This window comes from Jaculus jaculus, chromosome 10 (assembly GCF_020740685.1).
Source record: "Jaculus jaculus isolate mJacJac1 chromosome 10, mJacJac1.mat.Y.cur, whole genome shotgun sequence".
NCBI lineage: Eukaryota > Metazoa > Chordata > Mammalia > Rodentia > Dipodidae > Jaculus > Jaculus jaculus.
In genome coordinates, this window is record NC_059111.1 from 40,429,118 (window position 1) to 40,449,804 (window position 20,687).

The 20,687-nt window shown below is 40.5% G+C and overlaps 2 protein-coding genes across 4 annotated transcripts in view; one reads left to right on the top strand and one right to left on the bottom strand.

The window, feature by feature from the left end:
• Window positions 1–3,368: 3,368 nt before the first annotated feature.
• Cd109 (CD109 molecule) overlaps window positions 3,369–20,687 on the bottom strand; it is a 289,871-nt gene continuing 272,552 nt past the window's right edge. For all 3 annotated transcript variants that reach the window (XM_045160121.1, XM_045160120.1, XM_004660405.2), the window contains 2 exons: window positions 6,792–6,894; window positions 3,369–3,842 (listed from right to left, as the gene is read on the bottom strand). In XM_045160121.1, coding sequence (XP_045016056.1) covers window positions 3,679–3,842; window positions 6,792–6,894 — 267 coding nt within the window. In that variant the 3' untranslated portion in view covers window positions 3,369–3,678. The remainder of the gene's footprint in view (window positions 3,843–6,791; window positions 6,895–20,687) is intronic.
• LOC101604849 (signal recognition particle 14 kDa protein-like) lies at window positions 13,814–14,156 on the top strand. Its single transcript, XM_012949198.2, has one exon. It carries the CDS (start codon window positions 13,814–13,816, stop codon window positions 14,141–14,143), a length of 330 nt encoding a protein of 109 aa, XP_012804652.1. The 3' UTR covers window positions 14,144–14,156.

Genomic DNA, 20,687 nt, shown 5'->3' on the forward strand with positions numbered 1-20,687 from the left:
TCTCCCTAATGGGAAGAATGTGGTTTCTCCATTCCTCCCCAGAGTTTTGTCCAGCAGGCTCTGTGCTTGGGAGAGGCTGGTTCTTGGTGTCTCAAACAAGTTAAATTGGAATGCTTTTCCTGCTATGTGGAGTAACTGTGTAGAACTCCATTTTCTATAGGAATTTCCTAGTCCAACACATACACACACACACACACACACACACACAGACACACACACACACACACGACCTTTGCTGTAGTTTGAATGTAAATGGCCCCACAGACTCATATTTTAGATTAATCTTCCTGCTAGTTATTCTTCAGCAGACAAAGCCCTGGTGGAGCAGGTGTGTCACTGGGGGCAGATCTTGAGTCCATATCTACTAGGTGTGTAGAGAGCCAGTTTGAGCTCTGGCTGTTCATGCTTGCTGGCTATTCTCTGTCTCTCTCTGTGTCTGTCTGCGTGTGTGTGTGTGTGTGTGTGTGTGTGTGTGTGTGTGTGTGTGTGTGTCTGCCTCTTCCCCCCCCCCCCTCTCTCTTTATGCTGAAGTGAGCCAGCTTCATTCACTATGATGAATCTTCCCCTGGAATCTGTAAGCCTGAAATAAACCCTTCCTCCCATAAGCTGTTTCTAGTTGGGTATTTGTCCAGCAATAAGAAAGTAACTACAGCACCACCCTCATGACAGTTTAATTTGTCTCTGGTGTGCTGGTGAGCTGGCCCTGGACTGGATTTCTGTGCTGGAGACTATGATAGTACTGTGGAAGATTTCCCTTGACACTGGATGCTCACTTCTCAGCCAAAACTCAGCTATTTCACACTTTGGTTTTAGGTTCTTGTTTACTTTTAACTTCCCTTCCTTTCTTTATTTTTTCTTTCTTCTTTCTTCCTTCCTTTCTTTCTTTCTTTCTTTCTTTCTTTCTTTCTTTCTTTCTTTCTTTCTTTCTTTCCTTTTTGCCTTTTCCAACTTCAGCATACTTTTGGTTTGTGCAGTCTCACTTAAGGCAGTTGGTGGCAGGCTTGTTACGTTCTCTAAGTCACTCTTGGAAAAAAATCTCTGCTTCAGGTTTCCATGCCACCCTTCTGTATACTTCCCACAGTCAATGGTGGTCTGGCCATCACTTTACCCACCTCTCCCACAGTGTCTCCAACCCCTGGTCTTATCTCTGCATCTGTATCCCGTCTCTCTCAAGACTACCATTCTGGTAGCATCCATGTCCAGGAGGGTACAGCACTTCCCTGGAAGCCACTGTGAACCATGCAGCAAGACACCATGGGTCTGACCAGGCACTAATTGGCAGTGGCTCCTTCCAGCTTCTCCATGGAGGATTTCTGATATCTCACCTCAGTTTTCTTTTTTGATTCATCTCCTTCTCTCATAAGAAATGAGTCTATATATCTTTACCCTGACTCTTCTCCTTCCATAGATCACGTGGGCTGTTTTCACTCTGCCATTACTAGTTATACTTTGAAGTATTTGAAAATACTATAAAGCAAATTCTTTGGAATCCGATTATTTTTACATGTGCACTTAAGAAGACTGGAATGTAGGAGCAAATTTCAACTACTTCTTAGATTATGTTTTTTAAACTCTTTAATTTTTTTGTGTACCTAAACTATTTCATTTCAGAAGGGAAGGAAGAAAAGAAGAAAAGAGAGAAGAGAAAGGAAATGGATTTTTCTTTAACATTTCAGTCACATAAATGAATTTCACCAATCACAATAAGTATAACCCATTATACTTATTGTAGCCAGAATTTGGGAACCTTTTCAATAATTCATCACTGGATATCTCCTAGTCTGATGCTCATATCTCTAAGCCTAGGAGAGGTTGAACAAAAGCCATAGCTAGCACTCCAGTACTTCAGTCAGCAATCAAGTTCTGGGATACATCAACCTCAGCTTTCTTAAAATGTTTTTAAAATGTTTTGTTTGGGCTGGAGAGATGGCTTTGTGGTTAAGCGCTTTCCTGTGAAGCCTAAGGACCCCGGTTCATGGCTCATTTCCCCAGGACCCACATTAGCCATATGCACAAGGGGGTGCACGCATCTGGAGTTCATTTGCAGTGGCTGGTGGCCCTGGCATGCCCATTCTCTCTCTCTGCCTCTTTCTCTCTGTCTGTCACTCTCAAATAAATAAATAAAAATAAACAAAAATAAATTTTAAAATGTTTGTTTATTTATTTGTGAAAAAGAGGCAGATAGAGAATGGGTGTGCCAGGGCCTCAGCCACTGCAAACAAACTCCAGACACATGCACCACATTGTATATCTGGGTACTGGAGAATTGAATATGGGTCCTTAGGCTTAGCAGATAAGTGCCTTAACTGCTAAGTCACCTCTCCAGCCCACAGGCATTATTTCTTGCACCTCTGCTTCCTACTGTCTTCTGACCAAGGCTCTTCTCTTCTGAGTCACATAGGCACAGGGCCCTCCTCTCTAATCTCATCCTGCATGGAGCTGAGACTTGAAAGGAGAGCACAGCAGTGTTTCAAAGGGCAGTTTCAGTTCTTCCTCTCCCTCTGGGCAAGTGCAGCACCAAAAAAAAAAAAAAAAAAAAAAACCCACATTATCCTTCTAGTCTCCCCAGATAAAAGAAGGAGGGTGAGGCCTAGAACATGTGAAAGAGGGAGGGTGAGTGCTGGGATATGTGAAAGAGGGAGGGAGGGTAAGGGCTGGGACATGGATCAGATCTGTGACTAAAAAAAAGACCATCTCATGGGCTGGAGAGATGGCTTAGTGGTTAAATCACTTGCCTGCAAAGCCAAAGAACCCAGGTTCAATTCCTCAGGACCCATGTAATTCAGATGCACAAGGGCCTCAGCCACATGGTGGCACATGTATCTGGAGTTCATTTGTAGTGGCTTGAGGCCCTGGCATACTTGTTCTCACCCTCTCCCCTCCCCTTTCTCTCTCTCTCTCAAATAAATGAAAAAAAAAATTAAAATACTATTTCATACTTAGTAGCAGAGGACAGTAAGTTAAAAAGGAGACATAAAGGGAAGAGAAAGGAAGGGAGGAGGATACTTAATAGATTGATACTGTATATATGTAATTACAATGATTGTAATGGGGAGGTAATATGATGGAGAATGGAATTTCAAATGGGAAAGTGTGGGGGTGGGGAGGGAGGGAGGGAATTACCATGGGATATATTTTATAATCATGGAAAATGTTAATAAAAATTACAAAAATAAATAAACATACTATTTCAGTTTTAAAATTTTACCAGATCCATTCTAAGAAGAATCACATTGTTATTAATGCCACACTGACACTGCATTAGGTGGTTAGGTTGGGAAGAGAATGCCCCTTCTGCTGGCCCCTTACCTTTAAAACCTGCATGGGAAAACAATGATGCTTAAAGCCAGAGACTTACAACACAAGGATAATCCAAAATAATACTTTTATTCTGGAGAAAACAAACATTTATGAAATAAATTCTAGCAGATTTCAAGAGGGGAAAATAAAGGTACATAACTACAACTATCTGATCCTCTCCCATACAAGTAAGGTGGAGAAATGCATGTAGCTCACATTCTGGACCTGTTGCATACATTCCCAGAGCTCCATGGAAGGAAATGATTGCTCTTTAAAGTAGTTAAGGCAATAATCCATTATGGAAACAAAGCAATCACCCTTGGCCTCTGGAAATGGTAGTTTTACATGGAGTCCTTAAGAAATAAACCACAACCAGTGTTACAAACACCACAGAAGCATAGGACAGACAATGAAGAGGGTAGAAGAATGATGAAAGGAGGCCAAGGCTCCACTGTCACAAGTGCGGCAGCCTGGAACATCTCCACAAAGGTTGCAGGATGCCAGCTTCATGTTGGAGTTGTAACTTCTCACTGCCTGTCTCCCTGTTCAAAGAGGTAGACATCACTTTATATACCTCCTTTGTTTATAAACAGTGATTCTGCCAAACAAACACACCCCAATATACTTTTGTGAGTCTGTCACCATACAATTTGTTTTTCTTTTAAAAAATTATTTTTATTTATTTGAGAAAGAGACAAACAGAGAAAAAGAGGTAGACAGAGAGAGAGAGAGAGTGTGGGTGTGCCAGGGCCTACTGCCACCTTGCCACTCCTGCCAGATGCATACACCTGTTGGTGCATCTGGCTTTACATGGGTACTAGGGAATCAAACCTGGGCCATCGGGCTTTGTAAACAAGTGCCTTTAACCACTGAGCCATGTCTCCACCCCCAATTTGTTTTCCTTTACAAAGAACTGAAATGGTTGAGTGGGGTAAATGAAATTCAAGGGAGAAACAATGTGCTACGTCTACCCAGTCTCCAAACAACAGAGAGACTGTGCCTGCACACAACAGCACAAATACTCCTGCCATCTCTTGGTAGAGCAAGAAAATTGGCACATTTAGGTTGTCTAATCTCAAAAGTTTACTCTGGGATGACATTTTCTATTCATTCAAATAAAATCCTAAGCATTAGAACTGCTGAGAAGAGATATTAACTGAGCTTTACTATTTTATTATTTATTATTATTTAAAAGCCCAAAAGTGTGGAAGGATGTCTGTCCATACTATGCCTTGTGTCAGTGTTTTAAACACAGATTGCATGCTATCAAAAACTGTGCAATCCAGCTACAGTTTATAGCATAAGACAATATTCTTAAACCTACGTAAGGTAGCTACTAATATAGCAATTCAATGCAAAAGAAAACTAGCCTTGTCTTAATGTTTTTAAATTCTGGCACACTTTCTAAAAACTATTCAATCTGGGTACAACTTACAGTACAAGGAATATTTTTAAAATATATGAAGAACCTATTATACTATAATAGACTCACTTAAAATAAGAAAAAAATTCATCTAAATTTTCATATACACATTCTCTTTATCTTTTTAAATTTTTTCATGAATTCTCACTGAATGTTCAATATTACAAATGTATTTTCAGATATTTAAAAATTATTGGTAAGTGTAATCATTACTCACTTTCTCATAACTTCATTTTATAATGACCCCCTGTGGGCTGGACAGATGGCTTAGTGGTTAAGTCCTTGTCTGTGAAGCCTAAGGACCCTGGTTCAAGGCTCAATTCCCCAGGACCCATATTAGCCAAATGAACAAGGGGGCACACATGTCTGGAGTTTGTTTGCAGTGGCTAGAGGCCCTGGCACACCCATTCTCTCCCTCCCTCTCTCTCTCTCTCTCTCTCTCTTTCTCTCTCTCTCTAATAAATAAACAAAATAATATTTAAAATGAGCTGGGCATGGTGGCACACGCCTTTAATCCCAGCACTCAGGAGGCAGAGGTAGGAGGATCACCATGAGTTCGAGGCCACCCTGAGACTACATAGTTAATTCCAGGTCAGCCTGGGCCAGAATGAAACCCTACCTCAAAAAAAAAAAAAAAAAAAAAAAATATATATATATATATATATATACACACACACACATACACATACATATATATAAATTATATATAATATATATATATATACATTTTAAATGACCCCTACATAAATAAGTTGTTTTTACCAAAAATTACATAGCTCAAGTATTTTTCATTCATTAAATATTAAAATAGGGGCTGTGAAGATGGCTTATTGGTTAAAGGCACTTGCTCACAAACCTAATGACTCAAATTTCATTCCACAGTACCCACATAAGGCCAGATGTACAAAGTGGCACATGTGTCTGGAGTTCATTTGCAGTGGCAAGAGGCCGTCCATTCTCTCTCCTCTTTCTCTTTCTCTCTCTCTCTCTCTCAAATAAATAAATAAAATCTTACAAAAAAGGTTTAAATATTCTCCATGCACCCAAGGAACACCAGTCAAGGGATTCTGCAACTAAGTTAAATAACAATAGAAAGGTACTGTCCTCAAGTCTCCATAGTGTATCCCATCTGTTCACCTTGAAAGAAGTGCTAGGACTGTTTCCCCAAAACATTCCATTAAGACTCTAGGTATATTTTCTTCCTCTGTTGTAACTGGGAGTAAAGGACCAGAGGAACTGAACTAGGAGAGAACTACCTAGTGCTATACCTTCATCTTGAATACTTATCAAGCACTACCACAACTGAGCATAAGTTGACTTTATTTTATTTTATCTTAACATAGTTCTCTCCAACCACTCAGCACATGGCTGTGTTGTTATTCTCATGCATCTTGACGGCCCTCAGCACCACAGTGCTTGTTCAGAATAAAGCTTTTCAAATTTGAAACTGTAGCCCAGAGACCACACACTCACTAATCACTAAGTGTAGACTTCATAATTGATTTGAGAACTCTAGACCAGGTCTCTATTTTCATATCCTAAATTGCTGCCAGTTTATAAAATAAGACATTACCAATAAAATCAAGGAAATTTGAGTTATTTTTCCAATCACTCTATTTTTGTTTTAATACACAAGTTTTAGCAGAACACTAAGTTGCTTGGAAGAAAGCTACTTCCAGCTCCCGCTATGGCATCAAGGGGTTGCTCATTCTCTGCTAGGGAGACCCTCCTTTACCTCTTGGAATGGACGCTTAGAAAGAAACAAGACTTCAGAAAGTAAACATAGATTTTCTATGTCAATTTTCCTTGTGTAGTTCGTACTTATCAATTAAAAACATAAAACATCCTTTTTAACATTCCTTTTTAACATTCAGATGCTATTATCATGTGAGCCTTGGAAATTGTAGAGTCTTCCTAAGTGAAAATCTCACCTCCTGCATCTCTCCCTTCCCTCTCTCTTTATCAATAGCCCCACAAAACCAATTCAATAAAGTGGCTATTTTAAATGGATGAATGAGTAAGTACCTGGCTTAACTTCTAAATCATTAGGAACCCAGACCCAACTTACTTGGTTCATAGTAGTCCACTATAGATATAGATGCATCTTGAGTATTTGAAACTTTAAAGTTTCTCATAGCAGGAATATCAACACAAAACTGGGTTTCATTTACCTTGGAAAACACAAAAGACTTTAAGCAGTTGGCACAATGTATGTTTATAATAAACTAAAAGACTTTTCATTTTCTCAGCATTTTAGGAAACAAATAGAAACTAACATTTAGGGAGAATTTCTACTGCAGTTAAGTACTTTTTATGAAATTATTTTATTTAATTTACAAAATAACCCTCACAAGATAGGGATGGTTCTATTTTGCTGACAAGGATATTAATTGAGACGTACAGCCAGCCTATCCCTAGGATTATTCTATCACTTGTTTCAGCTATTGCATCCCACCTCTAGTTGCTGCTACTAACTCCCAGATGTCCCATTCTGCGGAGAACACTTCATTTCAGTCCATAGAGGCCACCTCACCCAGCAAGGTGAGCCCTGCAAGGGAGGGTATACAGCACAATCAATGATTGACTGATGTGCAATTTTAAAAAAAGGCCAGCCTCCCTACCAGAATGGACAGTTTATGCCAATTAGATAAACAATAGCAGTTAAGTTAATAAAAAGTTTGTAAATTCCTTTAAACATTCATTATTTGGTAATACTAAACAAAAAGTCAAACTAATTGATCAGAAATTACTGGACACTGAAATTAAGATCACCATTAACAAGATTATTAGAGAAAAAAGACAAATTCCAAAGCTGATAATATTACTCAATAAAAATCTTGAATTTGTTTTTCACATTCTAATTGGACCTGTGACTTTGAAAGGCTCTAAAGCCTGAATTAGTGTTAGCATGCTCCAGTCAGGTGGTCTTTGAAAGGCTCTAAATCCTGAGTTAGTGTTAGCATGCACCAGTTAAGTAGTCTTTGAAGTGCTGGAACAAATGTGAGCCCATAGGAACTAGCTTTGAGAAGATCAATACTTAGCAATGTATTTCTGGCTCACACTGGAGTAAGAAACACATGTGCCCCTTGGGAACTATGAAATACTAAAACCCAAATTTAATTCAACATTTGAATTAGGTTTGCATGCTAAAAGAAAAGAATAAGCTTTCATGCAGTTTTGAGACCTAACAAGCATGGAATTCTCTTCACCCACTTTTCCTTGATGTATTTTGTGTTCCTTATTCTGGGATCAGCAGAATTCATGCAGCCATAAGGAAGTATATGAAGCTATACAAACCAAACCTCTAAGAATATCCTTCTGTGATTTAAGCACCTAACTTTTTTTATATTTTCCAGAATTGTTTCCTTTTATTTCTTTTTAATTTTTATTTTTAACAATTTCATACACATACACAACATATATTGATCATATTGACCCCCATCATCCTCTCTTATCCTGCTCCCACTAAAACCCTTATTCTTCCCAACTCAGATTTTTTTTCTTGTTTTTTCCAGGTAGGGTCTCAATCTAGCCCAGGCTGTCCTAGAATTCACTATGTAGTCTCAGGAAGGCCTCAAGCTCATGGCGAACCTCCTACCTCTGCCTCCCGAGTGCTGGGATTAAAGGTGTGTGCCACCATGCCTGGCTTATACCAATTCTTTTGTTTTGGGTTTTTTTTTTTTTTTTGAGGTAGGGTCTCACTCTATCCCAGGCTGACCTGGAATATACTATGTAGTCTCAGGATGGCCTTGAACTGCCTCCCAAATGCTGTGATTAAAGGCATGCACCACCATGCCTGAATCCAGATTTTTTTTTAAATATTTTATTTTATTTTTTTATTTATTTACTTATTTAACAGAGAAAGAGGGAGAGAGAAGGAGAGAGAGAGAATGGGTATGCTAGGGCCTCTAGCCACTGCAAACGAACTCCAGACGAGTGTGCCCTTTGTGCATCTGGCTAACGTGGATCCTAGGGAATCAAACCAGGGTCCTCTGGCCTTGCAGGCAAACGCCTTAACCACTAAGCCATCCCTCCAGCCCCAGATTTTTTTTTTAACATAGGAACTTGACTTGTAAAAAACTGGGATAGTCTAACTTATAAAGTTCCTGAAAGCAAGGTCTCAACCTTCAGTGTCTCTGAAGAAAAAGAAGATAGAAGCCGGGCGTGGTGGCGCACGCCTTTAATCCCAGCACTCGGGAGGCAGAGGTAGGAGGATTGCCATGAGTTCAAGGCCACCCTGAGATGACAGAGTTAATTCCAGGTCAGCCTGGACCAGAGTGAGACCCTACCTCGAAAAACCAAAAAAACAAAAAAAAGAAGATAGAATGTGCCAGAGGACCTGACCCTAGCTGCTCATCATGGGTTGTTTCTTCATGAAGAAAGAAGGGCCTAGCTTTAGAAAGAAGCCACCTACCCCAGAAGCTTTCAACCCCCACGCCCCCAATATGAAGCCTCTGCTGACCTGGACCTTGAGCAATTTATGGAAGATATTGGAAGAGAAGAGTCAGAGGGGAGACAAAAGATGATGCAGAGGACTTTCTGGTAGCCTTCTTTGAGTAGTGTGCTCCTGCCCTCCTAAGATTCTTTTTTTATTATTATTAATTCATTTTGTACTTGGTGAATATAGTCAAGTTTGTATCACTGTTGCAGGAGGGAGCCTCAGTCTTCCTCCCAAGCAGTTATTAAGAATTGGTATTAGCGCTGGGCATGGTGGTGCACGCCTTTAATCCTAACACTTGGGAGGCAGAGGTAAGAGGACTGTCATGAGTTCGAGGCCACCCTGAGACTACACAGTTAATTCCAGGTCAGCCTGGACCAGAGTGAGACCCTACCTCAAAAAAACCAAAAACAAAAGAATTGGTATTAGCCAGGCATGGTGGCACACACCTTTAATCCCAGCACTTGGGAGGCAGAGGTAGGAGGATCGCCATGAGCTTGAGGCCTTCCTGAGACTACATAGTGAGTTCCAGGTCAGCCTGAGCTAGAGTGAGACCCTACCTAGAAAAAAAAAAAAGAATTGGTATTGTTGGGCTAGAGAGGTGGCTTAGCAGTTAAGGCACTTGCATGCAAAGCCAAAGGACCCAGGTTCAATTCTGAAGGACCCATGTAAATCAGATGCACAAGGGGATGTATGTGCCTAGAGTTTGTTTGCAGTGGCTAGAAGCCCTGGCACACCCATTCTCTGTCTGTCTGACTCTTCTCTTTCACTGCTTACAAATAAATAAAGAAAAGGAAAGGAAAAAAGAGAATTATTATTGATCAGCACCAGGTTTAAGTCGGAGCTATAAGCATCCAACTTTTAAAGCAGGTATATTAACCATCTAGACACTTAGTGCAAGAATATCCTTCTGTGATTTATGCACGACTTTTAAAGCAGGTAGTATGTTAACCATCTAGATACTTAGTGCACGTACCATGACAGCATTGTGAAATGTACTCAATAAAATCTTTTATCTTTAGCGTGTAGGCAAATAATTCTCCAAGGAAGAGGTCTTCTCCAATTGAGCTCTGAACTGAAATTTGGAAACTACATTATGGTAATCTCTGTATATTTTACATTCAGCATGAAATAATAGCTCAGTTATAAAGACCTTTCTTGGAAGGACTTCCAGGTAATATGACAAATTATATGCCAACTCTGTGTGGTCAGAAGGAAAGCATGAACTACAATAAAAGAACAGTGGAAAGGGAATAAAAGAGGGTGATGGAGGTTGAATGTTATTTTTTAAAAACTACTTGGTAGCCAGGCATAGTGGGTACATGCTTTTAATCCCAGCACTTGGAAGGCAGAGGTAGGAGGATCATTGTGGGTTGGCAGCCAGCCTGGGCCTACAGAGTGAGTTCTAGGTCAGCCTGGCTAACTGAGACCCTACCTTGTAAAAACGCCCCCCTCCAAATTCTTTTACATGTAAAAGAAATGTCATGATAACCAAGCACTAAGCATAATTAACAAATGTCAGTTTAAAAATGCATAAACAGGGCCTGGGAAGATGGCTTAATAGACAAGGCACTTATGCACAAGTACCTGAGTCCATAGTCCCAGAACCCATGTAAAAGCCAGATGTTGTGGCAGGCATCTATAATCCCAGCACACCTACAGCAAGAAGAGAAGCAGAGAGAGATTTCCTCATGGATCAACTAACCTGGTGAATATAGCAGTGAACAAGAATGAAAGACCTCCCTCAAACAAGGTGGAAGGAAGGATTGAAACTTGATGTTGTCCTTTGACCTATGCACATAGTATGGCACACACACACATACACGTATATGCACACACCAAAATAATATACAATGAAAATTCAGATTTAAAGTATACTATGTATCAATTATATTTAACAGATATATACAAAACATTATATCCAACAGATTCCACTCTGCTCAGTGAACATGAAGACTTCTATAATGGTGATCACCTTAGCCACAAAGGAAGTCTTAACCAATGAAAACATAGTAGAATAAAATGAGAAGTCAGGCTGAATGTGGTGGCACACACCTCTAGTCCCAGCACTTGGCGGGGGGGGGGGGGGGGGCGGCTCTGAGGTAGAAGAATCACTATGAGTTCAAGGCCAGCCTTGGGCTACATAGTGAATTCCAGGTCAACCTGATCAACAGTGAAACCCTACCTCAAAACACACTCAAAGAGAGAGAAAGAGAGAGAGAGAAGTGAGCAGGAAGGGACACCACATAAGCTACATAATATTTGGATACTGAAAAATATACATTTAAAAGAATACACAATGGCTATATATTGAATGGTCATTAAAGAAATCAGGGAGAAATTTTTAATTTTTTTTTAATTTTTTATTTATTTATTTGAGAGCGACAGACACAGAGAGAGAAAGACAGATACAGGGAGAGAGAGAGAGAATGGGCGCGCCAGGGCTTCCAGCCTCTGTAAACGAACTCCAGACACGTGCGCCCCTTGTGCATCTGGCTAACGTGGGACCTGGGGAACCAAGCCTCGAACTGGGGTCCTTAGGCTTCACAGGCAAGCGCTTAACCACTAAGCCATCTCTCCAGCCCCAGGGAGAAAATTTTAAAATTCTTAGAATCAGATGAAAATGATAGCACAACCCCTAAAAAACAGCTACGGGAATAAGAGAAAGGTAAATAGCTATAAGTGGTTACATTTTAAAAGTCAGAAACATCACAAATAAATAACCTAATAATGGACTTCAATGACCTAAAAAATAAGAACAAGTAAAACTCAAATGCAGTGAATGGCCAGAAAAAATAAAAATTGGTACAGAAATTAATATAATTGAGATTTTTGCCCAGTCTGAGTTCCCTATGCCAGTCTGTGTACAGGCAGGCATGGAAATCTGAAGTGAGTAGGCCAGACTCCTGTTTCTGGGCTCCTTCCACCTCCCCAGCCTGGATTCCCAGTGCTTGTCTGTGTGTGGACAAGCTCAGTCCTGGTAGGTCCCATTGTGCCTTGCTTGAGGAGGCCTGGTCCCTGTGTGAGTTGGGGAATCAGGCCTTTTGCTCTGGAATCCTGACTGGCCACTGGGTACCAACATACTTGTTCACCTAAGTCAGAGGGTGCACTGGCCAAAGGACAAAAACTTGCTACCTCCTCAATAAAATAAAGAGTCTTCCTAAAATGGTAGACAATAACAGAAAAAAAAAAAGACAACAAAAGTCAGAAAACTGAGAGATCTCCACCAAGGATGCCTAGTCCTACAATGGAAGCCTCCAATGAAATCATAGAAAATCAACAGAAATTCATTCCCAGAATGAAAACACAGCAATCAATGAGACCCTGATCAAAAAAATCACCGAACTAGATGCAAACCATCAAAGAACTAACAATTGTATCAATGAAATTGAACAGAATCATCTCCTAGAGTGTTCAGCTTTTGACAGTAAGCTTAAGTTGACTGAAGAAAATGCTAGAACCCTCCAAAGAGATGTGAATAAATTTAAGGTAAGTCAAGAAATGGAAGATCTCAACAACCAGCTGATTAAGCTTAATGAAGACTTGATCAGATGTAAGAATGAACTACAGAAAGCATCAAGAAACTCAGAACTCAAATTGAAATCATACCTCAAAAAAAAAAAAAAAAGAGATGGACACAATGCAAAATAACACAACAGGAAACAAAAATAAAATAGAAAGCATAAAAACCTCTCTAGCTGGGCGTGGTGGTACACGCCTTTAATCTCAGCACTTGGGAGGCAGAGGTAAGAGGATCACCATGAGTTCAAGGCCACCCTGAGACTACATAGTGAATTCCAGGTCAGCCTGAGCCAGAGTAAGACCCTACCTCAAGAACCAAAAAAAAAAAAAAAAAAAAAAAAAAAAAAGCAACCTCTCACCAACAGAGTTACTCATGTGGAAGACAACTTCTGACCTGGAAGATAAAACAGAAGAAAATGTTTGGAGACTGAAAACTTTGCTAAGTTCACAAAATCAAATGAACAGAATACAAGGGAACTGTGGGACATCCTAAAATGACCAAACATCCAGATTATGGGTATACCAGAAGGAGAGAAAATCCAGGCCAGGTGCATAGAGACCATATTCAACAAAATTATTGAAGAAATTTTCTCAATCTCTCAAAAGAGAAGCCCATCCAGATATAAGAACCCCACAGAACACCAAACAGGCAGAACCAAAGAAGAAACTCTCCAAGACACATCATAGTTAAATCTCCTAACAATGAAAACACAGAATGTTAAAAGCAGAAAGAGAAAAATAATTCACAACATACAAAAGCAATCCCATCAGAATTATATCATATTTTTCAACAGAAACCCTGAAAGCCAGAGGCCCTGTAATGGCTTCCAACCCAAGCTACTCTGCCCAGCAAAAGTATCTCTCATAATAGCTGGTGAAAGGAAAACTTTCCATGAAAAAAGTCAACTCTCTGATTATATGAACATAAAGCCAAACCTACAGAGAGGACTTGAGGGAATATTCCATATAGATCAGTCAAACAACCAATCTCAAGATCTAACAAAAAGATCACAATAACCAAAATAGACCAGTTTCAAAATAGTACAAAACACAAGAAAGCACCAAACACCATAAAACACCTGATCAGGTAACTGTTTTCTGTGACTGAGTCACCATGGACAGAGTTAGGGATGGTGCTGCTAGAGAACGAACAGTTCCTGACAGAGCTGACCAGATTGTTCCAGAAGTGCCAGATGATGGGCAGTATGTTTATCATTCTGAAGGGGTACAATGGCCACACCAAACCCACCCCAAGGAAGGGCTCTGTGGAGGGCTTTGAGCCTGCAGAGAACAACTGTCTGCTGAGGGCTACTGATGGGGGAAAGATCAGCACTGTGGTGAGCTCCAGAGAAATGAATAAGTTTCAGGTGGCATACTCCAATTTTCTAAGAGCCAATATGGATGGGCTGAAGAAGAGGGACAAAAAGAACAAGAAGAAGAAGACCAAACTAGCACAGTGAGCAGCACTGCACCTCCTGCTTTTCCAGAACCACAGAATGGCTATTTTTCTTTTGACCACAAAACTAGGTTTTTGGCCCACACCCCACCCACCATAACTATTTCGATGTAAGACTGGAGAGAAGGGTTGTGGTGTTCATAAGGTAGTTGTGCCAAGAAGCCAGTTTATTTTAGATGTGTGTTACATGGTTGTGTATTCCTGGATTACAGCTTAAATACCCTAGTCATTTTTCTGAAGAACAGTATATCATTAAACTTGTCTTTCAAAAAAAAAAAAAAAACTTACCACAGCAGGGATTAATTCAAACCTCACAGTAATAATCTTAAATATTAATGGTCTTAACTCACTCATCAAAAGTCACACGTTACCAGGATGGATCAAAAAACTAGACCTTTCTATCTACTGTCTTCAAGAAACCCACCTCACCACTAAAGATAGATTTTCCAAGCAAATGAAAATAAAAAACAAGCAGGTGTTGCTATATTAAAACAGACTTCAAACCAAAAGCAATCAAAAAGGACAAAGAGGGCTACTTCTTACTCATCAAGTGTTGGGCCTTGAGAGGCCCAGACGTGAGGTCTAGTGGAACTTCCTGAGCCTAGCTAAAGTTTGGCGACCTGTCTCTGGCCAGCTAGGACTCAGCAGGGCACCAAATTGCCTCTGGCCTGCTACTTCTGCAAAAAAAGATAGAGTTCCCACACACACTTAGAACCAATCATTTCAAAAGTCACAATATGCTATTGGCACTTACACTTCATCCTTTCCTGAGATCCCCACCTTCATTCTTAACTCTGTATAAGCACCTGCCTGTTACAATAAAGTGAGATCCTGCTTCGACAAGTCTCCGACTCAGTGTGTCTCTCCGGTGACTAGGACGGAGTCTGGGTCATCGGCACTCACCATCCCACTCAGCCCCAAGGAGAGACGGGCGGGACCGGCTCTCCTACAGCCCTACCTGCCAAAGGACCTGGCAATCAAGGAAATGATACAACGTGAGCACATCATAGTCATAAATATATATGCAAACACAGGTGCACCACAGTTTATAAAACAAAATCCATTTGACAAGAAAACAGAAATAAACATCAACACCATCATTTTTGGAGACTTCTAGAATACTCCACTATCATCAATAGACAGATCATCCAAGCAGAAAATCAACAGGGAAATAATAGAGCTCAATAACATTATAGACCAACTAGATCTAATGAACGTCTACAGAATTTTCCACCCCAACTCTACAGAATACACATTCTTCTCAGCAGCCCATGGAACTTTCTCCAAAATTGATCATATATTAGGCCATAAAGCATGCCTTCATAAAGTCAGATAAATTGAAGTAACTTCCTGCATCATTTCAGATCACAATGCTTTAAAGGTAAAAAATTGAGATTTAGAAAACAGTTCATAGAATTAACCACCCAAAGAGTTGATTCTTTGAAAAGATAAACAAGATAAGCAAAGCCCAAGCCAAGCCACACAGCCAAAAGAAAGATGATTCAGAGGGAGCCACTGGGAGAAGTGCTCACTGGGGACTTAGGAGAAAAACCACACCTTACATATCAGCCAGGGCCAAGGTGAAATCACAGAGGAATTGGCTACATGAGCAAAAGTGTTGCTTCAATGGCAAGCCTGACAACCTAGGCCAGGGTGATGGAGATAGACATTGACAATGCTCAAAACACACCAAAGCAAAAACACGGAGATTTCAACTCTAAAGTAGACTTACAGCATACCCACCAGCTCAAGGAACTTTGCGGAAGAGGGGATGGAAAGATTGTTAGAGCTACAGAGTGAGCGGACATGTCCAGAGGCATTCCTTCCTCCATGACTGCTGCTCTCACAACTCATAACCCACAGAGATCCTCTAAGAAGGGCCCTCACTGGAGTGAGGGTAGGGAGGAGGGAAATGATGGTTCCAACACATAATGTGTCCATACAAACTTTCTACCTAGTAAAAAAAAATAATAAAGAAAAGGTGTTCCAAATTAATACAATTAGAGACTAAAAAGGAGTACTTTTTTTTTTTTTTTTTTTTTTTAATGCTGGGCTGGAGAGACAGCTCAGCAGTTAAGGCACTTGCCCATAAAACCTAAAAAACTGAGTTCAATTCTCCAGTACCCATGTAAAAATCAGATGTACAAAAAGTGGTGCACATGTCTGGAGTTTCTTTGCAATGGCTGGAGACCTAGGAATGCCCATTCTCTCCCTCCCTCCCTTCCTCCCTCCCTCCCTCCCTCTCCCTCTCTCTCTCTCTCTCTCTCTCTCTCTCTCTCTCTCTCTCTCTCTCTCCCTCTCTCCCCCCCCCTCTCTCCTGGGTGTGGTGGTGCATGCCTCTAATAACAGCATTTGGGAGGCTAAGGTAGGAGGACTACAGTGAGTTCAAGGACAGCCTGAGACTACATAGTAAATTCCAGGCCAGCTGGACTGGTGCAAGACCCTACCTCAGGAAAGAAAAAAAAAAACTGCTGAAATTAAACTCCAAAATGAAAACCATAAATCACCTAATCAATAAGTAGGCCAATGGACTAAATAGAAAGCTCTCAAAAGAAAAAATACAAATAGCAAATAAATATGTTTTGAAACTTTTCAGTATCCTTGCCCATCAGGGAAATGAATCAAAACTACTTTGAGGGCTGGAGAGATTGCTTAGTAGTTAAGGCCCTTGCCTATGAAACCTAAAATCCCAGATTCAATTCACCAGTCAGATGCACAAGATGGCACATGAGTTTGAAATTTGTTTGCAGTAGCTACAGGCCCTGGTGTGCCCATTCATTCCCTCTCTCTCTATATATATATATCTATCTATCTCTTTCTCGCTCTCTCTCTCTAAATAAATACATATAATACAATACAACACAATACAACTTTGTGATTTCCACCTTACCGAGTCAGAATGGCTATCATCAAGCAAACAAAACCAAACACTAGTGAGGATTTCCTCATAAATGCAGATGGGAATGTGAAGTTGTATAGCCACTTAAAATGCAGCATTGAGATGTCTCAAAAAAGCTAAAAATATAATTGCCATAAGACCCAGCTATATTACTCTTAGGTATATACCTGAAGGACTCTCACAGATTGATGCCCTACTCACAATACCTAGGAAATGGAACCAGCCTGGAAGACCATCAATAAATATATGTGGTTACATATATATATATATTTATGTGCACAGTGAAATGTTAATTTAGCAATTAAAAAATTAAATCATGATTTCCGGTTAAGATGGCAGCATAGGTACCATGCCAAAGCAGCCTAGGGGAAAAAAGACCAAAAAAAACCAGCAAAATAAACACTTTTACTAAAAAGTGAGGTGTATAGGAAATTGAAGCAGCAGCGGAGAAGTATAAGAGATCCAGAGCATCAAGAGCCCGCACAGGCTGGAAAAGTGGTCCCGGCAGCTCTGCCAATTGCGGCGGCGTACCAGAAAGCCTCCAGACTCGGCTCCAGCCGCAGGAAAAGCCAGGTGCGGGAGCTTACCCTCACACCAGCACTCTCCACAACTCAGGAAACGTGAAGGGAGAGCAGCAGTGAGCAACAGAGGAGCAGATCGCGAGGTAGAAAAACACGTAGAACAGCAAGAGAACCAGAGCAGCTGTGGCTCCCTCCCCTCCCCCACCACCTGAGCCCAGCTCCAGTGAACAGAGCAGCGGTCCCGGGACCCGGCCACGCCAAATTGGGCCAGCAGCAGAACCCAGCAGCTCCGGCACCGGTAACAGAGGCCCCAAAGGCAGCAGACCCAGGAGCGGCAGCAGCGGCAGACCCAGCAGGAGCAGCTTCAGTGGCAGTAGCAGCAGTGGACCCAGAAGAAGCAGCTTCACCAGCAACAGTGGCTCCAGAAGTGGCAGCTACAGCAGCAGCAGCAGCAGAGGCAGCAGCAGCGGTGGGCCCAGCAGCAGCAGCTTCAGCTGCTGACGGACCCAGCAGAAGCAGCTTTAGCAGCAGCAGTTCCAACAGTGGGGGTGCTGATCTGCAGGGCCTCAGTTGCCAGGCTCGGTTTCCTCGCAGGAAAAGCCAGTGCCCAGATCCAGAAATCAGAACAGCAGCCTGATGACAGAGCAGCAACTTGACTGAGACCAAAATCATCCAAGGTAACTGGGATTGCACCAGGGAAGGGTCTCACTTCATCACAAGCTGACTTGGATCCCTCAACAGACCAGAAATCTTAACCTCTATGTTGATAGAGGATCTGGTTGTTATAATGACTACACTGGCATACATACTTGGGGTTGTTTTTGACTGAATGGGTACACTGTTTAGTCAACTTTTACAATCTACCTGTATTTTATTCTACTCATCTTACTTGAATACTCCCATAGCAGGGAAACTCAACCCCTAGGAGCACCTTTGTAGATACTCCGTGAGTCTTAAGAGCCACATCTAACACCTTAAGCTCCTACCTGAAAATATATAACATCAAATCAACTGGTACAGCTAAGAATACCTAGCTAGATAGAAAATCCAAGCATTAACTTAATCCAAGATACAAAAATATACACATTATAACACAAGAAACACTAAAAAGCAAGACTATATAAATACACCTAAAAGTATTAATGCATCAGAAATGACCTCAACTGAGAACGAGTTAGAGGAAATGCCTGAGAAAGATTTCAAAAGAATGATTGTAAATATGTTCAAAGAAGTCAGAGAACAAACCAAAGAGGAATTTAAAGAGGAAATCAAAGGAATCAAAGAAGATGCAGGACACCAATTTCATGAAATAAAGAAGGCAATACAAGACATAAATAAGGAAATATAAATAATAAAGAAAAACCAGTCAGAATTACTAACAATGAAGAACACAGTTAATGAAATAAAAAACTGTACAAAATCTCACCAGTAGAATGGATGAAGGAGAGGACAGAATATCTAAGCTAGAAGACCAGGTAGCACATCTAATACAGTCCAACAAAGAGAAAGACAAACTTATAGAAAAGTATGAGTGGGAATTTCAAGATATTCAGGACACTATGAAAAGATCAAATATAAGAATTAAGAGCATAGTATAAGGAGAAAAATTCCACTCCAAAGGCATAATAGGTGTCTTCAACAAAATCATAGAAGAAAATTTCCCCCAAATTGGGAAAGATGTGCCAATGCAGATACAGGAAGCCTTTAGAACCCCAGCCAGACAAAACCTGTAAAAAAAAAACCTCGTCATATTATAATCAAACTACCAAACACACAAACCTACAAAAAAATACTGAAAGCAGTTAGAGAGAAAAATCAAGTTACCTACAAAAGCAAGCCCATCAGGATTACAGCAGATTATTCAACACAAACTTTTAAAGCCAGAAGGGCTTGGAGTGATATATTCCAAGTTCTGAAAGATAACAACTATCAACCAAGGTTACTTTATCCTGCAAAGTTATCCATTCAAATAGACAAAGAAATCAGGACATTCCATGACAAAAGCAGATTAAAGGATTATTTGAAGACAAAACCAGCTCTACAGGAAATACTTGATAGAATCCTCCATGCTGAAGAAAAGGAAAAGCACACATATAAGGAACCTAGAAAAAGCAAGCAATACTCAAATACTACTTAACACAAGAGAGCACAGGTAGAACCAGAAACACACACACAAAAAAAATGGCAAACATAAATAACACCTTTCAATAATATCTCTTAATATCAACGGCCTCAATGCCCCTGCGAAAAGCCATAGTAACAAAAACAGCGTGGTACTGGGACAGAAACAGACATGTAGATCAGTGGACCAGAATAGAGGACCCAGATGTAAGCCCAAGTAGCTATAGCCACCTGATATTCGATAAAAATGCCAAAAATATTCATTGGAGAAAAGACAGCCTCTTCAGCAAATGGTGTTGGGAAAACTGAATATATATCTGCAGAAAGATGAAAATAGATTCTTCTCTCTCGCCATGCACAAGAATTAAGTCCAAATGGATTAAAGACCTTAACATCAGACCTGAAACTCTGAAACTGCTAGAGGAAAAAGTAGGGGAAACCCTTCAACATATTGATCTTAGCAAAGACTTTCTGAATACAACCCCAATTGCTCAGGCAATAAAACCACAGATTAATCACTGGGACCTCATGAAATTACAAAGATTTTGCACTGTAAAGGACACAGTGAAAAAAGCAAAGAGGCAACCTACAGAATGGGAAAAAATCTTCGCCAGCTATATATCTGGTAGAGGATTAATATCTAGGATATACAAATAACTCAAAAAGTTAAATAATAAGGAATCAAACAAGCCAATCAAAAAATTGCCTATGGAGCTAAATAGAGCATTCTCAAAGGAAGAAATACGAATGGCATATAAACATCTAAAAAAATGTTCTATGTCACTAGTCATCAGGGAAATGCAGATTAAAACTACATTGAGAGTTTATCTCACTCCTGTCAGATTGGCCACCATTATGAAAACAAATGATCATGGCAGGGATGTGGAAAAAGAGGAACCCTTCTACACTGCTGGTGGGAATGCAATCTGGTCCAGCCATTGTGGAAATCAGTGTGGAGGTTCCTAAAACAGCTAAAGATTGATCTACCATATGACCGAGCTATAGCA

Coding starts and splice junctions, on each gene's coding strand:
- LOC101604849 (XM_012949198.2), top strand. CDS start 13,814: ATGGTGCTGCTAGAGAACGAACAGTTCCTGACAGAGCTGACCAGATTG.